Source organism: Microtus ochrogaster, chromosome 5 (assembly GCF_000317375.1).
Source record: "Microtus ochrogaster isolate Prairie Vole_2 chromosome 5, MicOch1.0, whole genome shotgun sequence".
Taxonomy (NCBI): domain Eukaryota; kingdom Metazoa; phylum Chordata; class Mammalia; order Rodentia; family Cricetidae; genus Microtus; species Microtus ochrogaster.
In genome coordinates, this window is record NC_022012.1 from 76,491,270 (window position 1) to 76,500,456 (window position 9,187).

Here is a 9,187-nt window from a genome sequence, read left to right on the forward strand (position 1 = left end):
CTAGCTCTGTAGACCAGGCTGGTCTCGAACTCACAGAGATCCGCCTGCCTCTGCCTCCTGAGTGCTGGGATTAAAGGCGTGCACCACCATCGCCCTGCTAATAGCATGACTTTTAAAATCACCCAGGATTGGAGAGACAGCTCAGCAGCTCAAAAGCTCTTGCCCTTATGGACCCAGGTTTAGTTCACCGTTCCCATGTGACAGCTCACAACTATCTGAAACTCCAGTTTTGGGTATACGATGCCTTCCTCTGACCTCCATGACCACCAAGCCCACACATGTGAACATACATTTATGCAGGGAAACACTCACATACATAAAATACTAATAATAAATAAAGTCATTTTTTTAAAAAACCACTCAGAGGCCAAATGTTGTAGTTCATGCCTTTAATCCTAGCACATAGGAGGCAGAGGCAGGTGGATCTCTGTGGGTTCGAGGCCAGCCTGGTCTACAGAGCAAGTTCTAGGGCAGCCACGGCAGTTTCACAGAGAACTGTGAAAAACCACACACATGCTCGGAAATACTGAAAAATTGTGTTAAAAGTCCTTATTCCTCTTTCTGTCCCTCTCCTAACCTGCCCACCCCTGAGGGTTTAGCATGTGACCTTCCAGGTTGTTTCACGACAAGTGCTCACCTCTTCTCTTTGACACACCCAGTCTTTGGAGAGCAGTGAGCTCACTAGCAAGGACCATGGTGCTCTGCAGTTGGTACCCCGAGAGCATACGGACAGGGAAGTTCAGTCTGACAGTGGTTTAAAGGAAAATGTGTGCTTTGTTTGTTTAACTGTGGAACATCTCCTGTAACGTCCGTAACTGTACTGTTTTCTCTTTCGTATTTTAGGTTGTTAAAGGCCTTACGTATTTGTGGAGTTTAAAGATTTTACACAGAGGTATGTTCTGGGTTTTACATGTGGACTTAATGTGGGGATGGAGGAGTCTCTGCAATTGCCTTGGTTAAAGGGAAAAAAAGCAACACCATTTCAGCCAACTGATATGACCATAAAAAACGTGATTGTTTGTAAATGTTGCTTCCTTATTTTCTCCCTCTTATTTCCATTTTTTCTGCCTCTCACCCCCCCCCCCCCGTACTAACTAGGGAATTAAATTTTTGTGCAGCACATTTATCAAGCATGTAAAGCACATTTTGTACTGTTTGAAAACAGCAGGCTCTGTGTTACTTAACTGGGTCCGGCCCTCCCCTTCCCCAGTTCTTACAGAACGTCAGGCGTCTTCCTGAAGAGATTGCTTCCTGTTCCCTGGAAATGAAACTTTAGGCAAGGACCTAATGCTAGAATGAGAAACGGTCACTTGTTCTGGTGACATGGGAGAGAAGGGTCTGGTCTGTGTCGTGTTACAGGAGGAGCCTCCTGTTTGTCTAATGTTCCCAAGATGTCTGAATTCATTGGGAGCAAATTGCGAAAAGAGAAAGAGATGGTGGCAAAGCCAAACCACACACCCAACTTAGCACACACCTGCTGGTCCTGACCGTGTACATCTGGGGAGTGCAGCAGTCAGTGTACAATGAGACGTGATTAAAGCAAAGGGTTTTGTTTGTTTGTTTGTTTGTTTGTTTGTTTGTTTTTAAATTTGGTTTCAGCCAGGCATGACTTCTTTGTAGGTGGTCTCAAAAGCCCCATGCTTCCCAACTTATTTACCCTTTTTGTAGAGACTATCTCCATTTGGAAAAACACAACGTTCAGTTTTTGAAGGCATTCGTGCTGACTAAATGGAATCTTAAGATCCCCGTTGCCCCCACCCCCACCCCCGTAATGCCATTGTGTTTCTAGGGTGTAAAAGGTACCAGAGTGGTGGCTGAGGGAGCCGGGCTGGCTTAGTATCACTCTCCTAGGTATCAGTATGTGAACCCATCTGCTGAGTGGTGAGCTAAAGAAAGGGGTTTTCTAACCTGGTCGGCAGGGGCCGTCTTCCCTTCCTGTGCTTCTGCCCCTGTGCAGCACCACGGAGCCATCATAGCCAGGGCCCGTTTGCTTGCCTTTTCCAGACATCTGCTGTTCATTTGGCATGGGATCTAAGGGAAGGCATCCGTGCTCAATAGCAAAGTCTTCATTAAAAGGACTGTGCTTTGGAAACGCGAGTGTTGTCAGACTGAAACTTAGCATTGTTCTGTACTCCAGGCAGACAGGGTCATTCTCGACTAGTGAATTTTCTCCATCTGGAACTCTCTGGAACTCTGGTGGGTAGGAAGTGTGCCTCGGATAGTCCAAACCACCTTTTCTTCCCCTCCCCCCTTTTAAGTGGCAAATCATGCTGACGAGGGGCTGTACCTCTAGAATCCCTGATTCTAAGTTGTTTGCTTTAGTCTCCTTCCATTTGTGAGCGACAACCAGACGTGTCTGTTGAAATATGTCATTAGACGTGTCTCAGATGGATTTATGGGGATCTGAAAGCCTAGGGTCAGATCACCAGGACAATCTTCCTGTGGTCATTGAGCAAGCACAGTTGACCAGAGCGCTTGGAGACGGGTGTACACGTCTTCTCTTGCTGTTTGCAACGGGGGTTCAGAAAGGAGCTTTGGTATGTTGTGGGAAACAGTTGTGGTGACTTGGCTGATTGCCGATACAGAGGTTTCCAAAGAGAATCATGAGTCCTCCTTCAGGTTTTTCTGGCCCACTCAGCACACAGAGCAAAGCCACTATAAATACTACTGTGGGGTGTCTGTGAGCTCAGTGGGATGGGTTGCACAAGCCGTCCCCAGGGGCTTCAGTTTGAAGCGTGAATCAGGGAAGTAGTGTGTGCCTGCATAGTTAGAAAGGTGACTGGATTGCAGACCAAATGAGTGTGTGTATTCCCTAGTAAGGGGCACTCAGCTCTCGGAAAGTGTGCCGTGGTAATAATAGATTTACATGTTTGGCCTTGGAGTTACATAGCTATTCACAGAGGCTTTTACCTTCTGAATGTAGAATGGAAGGAGTCAGGTCGCTGGAGACTTTTGTAAAGGGCTGTACTGAGAAATTTAGCCTAAATTGAGTATGTTTTGTCCATATTTAATAACTTGGAATTCATAAAAATAAGATTAAAGATGCCTTTTTATTTACCAAAAAGCTATTTAATTTTCTCCTTGATTAAAAAATTGTAGCTTTTTAGATGAGTTCAATCAGGCAATTAAAGATCAGAGCTTTTAAGTTCAGCTAAGGCAATTAAGTAGGTAATATGGTTGTTTATACACTTGTACTATATATACGCTCACCGCTGTTCCTTCTTGCACGCACACAGACTCATTTTTGCTTCCTCTGATTGATGATGGGAATACATCTGAATATGTGTCACATTGTCAAATCAAAGCTGGGTCCTTTTATGGAGGCTGGGGGAGTCTGATCGAAGCGGTGTGAGGAGACAGCCAGCCAAAAGAAGACGAACAAAACACTAATGAGCGATCCAAGCTTTCCCACTTTGTGTCGGTCTAAGTACTGAGAACCTGTGTTCTCCTCTGATCATCGTTTTCTAAGGCCGCTCCCCCCCCAGACAGAGCAGAGAATTATTAAAATGACATTGCTTTATACTCAGGAGTGCACATTTTCTAAGATGAGGAGCTGGAGACATGTTTGGTTGCCTGATACCAAAGAGTAGACTTCTTCTCCCATAGAAATAGCTTGGTTTGGCATTCTGGGGTTTAAGTACAGAAAAATGGATAAGTAAAATCCAGGGCCTCTTTCTCGGGTAAGTGAGACTGTAGAGCAGAGCGAAGTCTAAACAAGAAGCAGCCGCAGCCTTCCTCCCATGATGCTTGGTCCTGTGAGTGTGCTCGGCTGCACATGGCATCACCCGGGGATGGTGGAACTTGGAGTTCAGCAACTCCTGCCCAGGCGGGACCACCGAGGGTGCTGCTCAGTCAGCTGTTTCTCTTGTTTAGCATTTAATATTTGAGATGATAGATGGGAGAGAACTTTGTGAATAATCAAATGTTAGTCCTATAGATTTTTGTTATAACTATGAATTAATCACTCCATCCAATCAATAAGAATACTCCATTACTAAATCCAGCCAAAGAGAGAGTTATTGTGCTTTGTGTTATAGGGTCAAAAGATTCCATAATTCCTTCTTCTAAGTTAAAGCAGATGTGATGACATCACATGAAGATATACTTATTTAAAATGTTTGAAACGCCTACCAAGATTAACTACTGTGGAAAGGCTGTCTGCATTGTCAGACATAAGTGAGCGCCCTGTGAGCACAGCCTGTGCTGACCGAGAGTAAAGACAAAGAAAGTGAGCGGGTGAGGATGTGTGGGGCCAGATCCGACATTCCAGCAAACACTGCAGCTTAACTTCAAAACATACATCACCACTAATGAGGTGAGAGCCCTGCATATTAATAAACCACGGCTCCAGTCACAGCCATCATTACCCACATCAAACATAAATACAAGATTAACACCTATGCCATTTCTGTGGGAAACGTGAGAATGCCCTGGCAGTAACTGCTCTTGCTTTCCCCGAGGATAAAAGGGAAACGGAAGGGGAATGAGAATAGAACTTAGATGAAGAAAATAAAGCCGGCTGTCAGTTGGGGCCATCATACAGAGATGCAGAGAATTACAGAAAGATAAAGCTAGACCTGTGTACCCCAGGATACCTTTCTACATACGGACCTGGGCAATTTTACTTGCCTTCTCCATTAGAAAAGCTCGAGGCTGGTGAATATCTGTTAGTCCAGCCCTTGGGAGGCTGGAGCAGGAAGATTGTGGGTCAGCCTGAGCTATAGGGTGAAACACTGTCTTGAAAAGAAAAGGCCGCTTTGCAGAACAGTTTTGCCCAACTAGAGATCTCTGTGTAAGGAAAGAGACTTTTGTCTATAGCCAGACCACCCTGAATGAACCCGATCTGTCTGATCTCAAAGAAAAAGCAAGCTAGTAAAACGCTGGAAGTCTTATCTTCCCTGGTGGGACCATCCCCAAACTGACCCCACGTGGGCCTCTCTAGGGGCTGCCTTAGATATCTAAACTCGTGTTAGCTTATTCCATAGCTCTTTATTTCTTACCTGTGTTTGGTGTCATTGTGAGTGCTTTGGTGACATCAGTATATGTAACACAGGCTTTCTACATTCATGAAATGTATCTTAGCAGGATGGATGAGATGACAAAAAAGAGAAATATTCATAAACAATAACTACAGTAGTGAATATAGAATGCACTAGAAAGTGGTTAGCTACAGAATGGAAGAGTTGAGTGGATCCAGCACCGCAGGGACATGGGGGGCTTGCTCCCATGGCGACCACAGAGTAGAAGGCTGTGGATGAAGGCTTAGAGGAGTAGAGTTGGTCAAGCTAACACGGGGGCATTTCTGAGAGCATGACCCAGCAACTCCTCTCCTGGATGTTTATACAGGAGAAATGAAGCGTGTGCCCCACAAAACTAGTGAGCAACTTTTCCCAGTGGCTTTATTCATAAAAGACGCAAATTGGGAATAAGTGATGAGTCTTTTAGCAGGTAAAGGGGTGAACATCCAGACAGTGGGGTGTGGCTCAGCAGGGAAGTTACTGAACTGTCCCTGCAGCAGCATGGACAAATTTCAGACAGGTCACACTATGACTCCAGCTAAGCATACTCTGGGAAGGTAGATCTCAGGATGGGAAGCCTTAGTAGCCGTTGAAGGAAGGGTGGGTTGTAAAAGTATGAGGGGAACTTAGAGGACTCATGCTTCGGGGAGCCAGGCAGACGTTGGGGGCTTTGTTTTGTCTTATTTTGTTTTTTAAGGAAGAAAGCGAGGGAGACCTTTGCTTAATTGGGGAGATGCTTAGAGTGCTCAAGGAACAAATTTGAGGACCTGAGTTTGGATCCCCAGTCCCCCTGTCAACAGACAGGCAAGGGAACAAAACTGGGACCCCACTGGGGGGAGGCACATAGAAGAGGACTCTTGGGGCTCACTGGCAGTCAGTCTGGCCATATCAGTAAGTTCCTCAAAAAGGCAGGTGGAGAGGTGCAGAGGAAGATACTCAGTGTAAACCTCTGAGCAGTGCGCATAAGTGCATGTGTATCTGTACACACACATACAGCACACACTTATGCAACACAACACACACAAAGACTTTTCTTAGATCTCACCAGTGTCCTAGATGCTTGCACTAAAAATGGAGTAGTGTCATTAGTAGATACTTTTTTAATTAAAATTTTTTAATTCATTAATTGTATGTGTGCATGGGCATATAACAGTTCCACCATTCAGGCCCCAGAGGTCAAACTGAGATCATCAGGCTTGAGGGCAAATGCATTTGCTCACCGAGCCATCTCACTGGCACTAGTAAAGAATGACACGTAAAGTCACAACTTTGATAAAAGGCAACCGCATCTTGAGCTGTATTATCTTGAAATAATTGTAGATTCATGAGAAATTTCCAGAAAAGAACGTGCAGAGAGGTATCCTTCTAAAAGATTCTGAGAGGACCAGAGGCTGGTTGTCTCGGAGAGAATAGCCAAGAAAGTGCTGGCCTGTGTCATATAGTTAGTTGCCAGTACCTTGTAAATGACATCAACGCAGATTGCAAGATAAAAACACTATAAACGTATCCTACTCCAAAATTATTATGTCCATGACAAGAGAAAAGAGAAAAGAGAAGTAAAGTCTTTGAATTTCTTAGGAAAAAAAAAATCGATGTCAAGGTCAGAGTGTTCAAAGCTGTCTGAATGTGGATAAAGCTGGGGTTTGTGGTAAAACTAAGCAGGAAACTAAACTACATTCCCAAGAGTGATTCCTTCCTCGTGCGGCATTGCCACCACTAGAAAATTAACCCGGTTGGTTTTAAGTGATTTACGAGGAGCTGTAATTTGCACAAAGCTTCCATACCAGAGAGACTAGGCAGCTGGGCTACCGTTCCCGTTCCAGGGAGCTCAAGTGGCCTAAGCCATATTTCTGCTTCCTGAAATACCAGGGGTTTTTTGTTTTTTGTTTTTCAAGGACTGGTTAGCATTTGAGCGATCCAAGTCAATTTAAAAGAGTCACCCCCAGTTGGTTTTATGTCGCAGAGGGTAATGACGGGAAAACTGGGTGTGAACGTCTTCTTCCTAGTGCCAGGGCTGATTAGTCAGGCGGATCTGGTAGGGGATGTTTGTGTTGAATGGGTATCGGTAGTGAGAGCCACGAATAGACCTTGGCTCCTGCTTAAATATTCTCTAAATGTAAGCATCCATTACATGCCTGTTCTACAGTAGATTGTAACTTGTGAGCTGACTTAGCCGATTAACTGAGGTAAACAAAAGACTTCAGTGAGTATGAGCTGTTGGTTTTTCTTCAGCTCTGGCTACACACGTAAACATCTCTAGAAATTAAACCTCCTTGCCTGTGTTGGCATTCTCTTTGTTTTGAGTTTACAGAGGTTTCCGTATGCGTAATAATGGTTCTTAAAAGATAAATTCTATACATTGTTACTTAAAAGAGTTCTATATATTTTTTAAAAAGTGCCAGGACTATTTAAAGAACTTTCAAAACTGAACAGAAAGAACAAACGAAAAAGTCAATCCAGTTAGATAATGGGCAAAAGACTGCATGAAGAAGATGGTCAGCCTCGGGGTTCTGTAGAGAGCACAGACCCACACTGACGTGAGATGTGCTGCATACCTCTGAGAATATGGCTGCCATCAACAGGGACAATTGCAAATGCTAGCGAGGCTGCGGAGAATTGGGTCAATTGCTAGCAGCAGCGAAAGAAGGGATAGTCCCACTGTTGATACTTCCCAGGAAAAGAAGCTCACAGCTGCCCTAATAACCCAGAAGTGAAGACTTAGGTCCACGTAGTACCTGTGATGGGGAATGGTTAAATGAGCCCTGGTGCATTTGTATCGTGGATACTGCTCAGTGGCGGAAAGGAATGGGCTGTTGTCAACACGCTGGAGAAATCTGCAGAGAATTATTCAGAGTGAGAAGGGCAGTCACAAATTTCGCTGCAATTCATATAGTATTCTTGAAGGATAAATGTAGAGAAATGGGAGGCAGATCAGTCGTCTCCGGGGGCTGGGGAAATAGGGTAGGAAGGAAGGGAGTCCACCTACAGAGGGCACAGTGAGTGAGCCTTGTGCTGGGCATGTTCTCCGGTTTGAGAGTACTGGGCTTTGGTTTGTTTGTTTTTAATTGTTGATTTTTATTGAGCTCTACATTTTTCTCTGCTCCTCTCCCTGCCTACCCCCCCCCTTCAACCCTCTCTCATAGTCCTATGCTCCCAATTTATTCAGGAGATCTTGTTTTTTTCTACTTCCCATGTAGATTAGATCTATGCATGTCTCTCTCAGTGTCCTCACTGTTGTCTAGGTCCTCTGGGATTGTGATTTGTAGGCTGGCTTTCTTTGCTTTTTGTTTAAAAACCACTTATGAGTGAGTACATATGATAACTGTCTTTCTGGGTCTGGGTCTGGGTTACCTCACTCAAAATGATGTTTTCTAGATTTGAAATTTGCCTACAAATTTCAAGATGTCATTTTTTTCTTCTGTGTAGTACTCCATTATGTAAATGTACCACATTTTCCTTATCTATTCTTTGGTCGAGGGGCATTTAGGTTGTTTTCAGGTTCTGGCTATGACAAACAATGCTGCTCTGAACATAGTTGAGCACATGTCCTTGTAGCATGATTGAGCATCCTTTGGATATATATTCAAAGGTGGTGTTGCTGGGTCTTGAGGAAGGTTGTTTCTTTTTTTCCAGTTGATAGTTTTTGCTTCTTTGTCAGAAATCAGGTGTTCAAAGGAGTGTGAGTTAATATCCGGGTCTTCGATTTGGTTCCATTGGTCCTCCTGTCTGTTTTTATGCCAATACCAAGCTGTTTTCAGTACTGAAGCTCTGTAGTAGAGTTTGAAGTCAGGGATTGTGATGCCTCCAGAAGTCTTTTATTGTACTGTATTGTATTGGCTATCCTGGGTGTTTTGCTTTTCTATATGAAGTTGAGTACCGTTCTTTTGAAGTCTGTGAAGAATTTTGCTGGGATTTTGATGGGCATTGCATTGAATCTATAGATTGCTTTTGGTAATATCGCCATTTTTACTATGTTAATTATACCTACTCAAGAGCATGGGAGACCTGAGAGTACTATTAATTCAGTTCTTTGTCGCATATAGTGTGCTATATAGTTTTACAAGATGCTACTATTATACAAAACTGCACAGAAGCCAGTGTGGTATGTCTCTATTCTTTCTTCCAAATACATGTTTCTCTTTGGTTATCTCAGAAGACAACTATCTTAG

At 43.9% G+C, this 9,187-nt stretch overlaps 1 protein-coding gene across 5 annotated transcripts in view; it reads left to right on the top strand.

Moving 5' to 3' along the window:
- The window catches only part of Map2k5 (mitogen-activated protein kinase kinase 5), a 237,834-nt gene that overhangs the window by 99,986 nt on the left and 128,661 nt on the right, over positions 1 to 9,187 (top strand). For all 5 annotated transcript variants that reach the window (XM_005347788.2, XM_026778922.1, XM_026778920.1 and 2 more), the window contains one exon: positions 844 to 892. In XM_005347788.2, the coding sequence (XP_005347845.1) occupies positions 844 to 892 (49 nt within the window). The remainder of the gene's footprint in view (positions 1 to 843; positions 893 to 9,187) is intronic.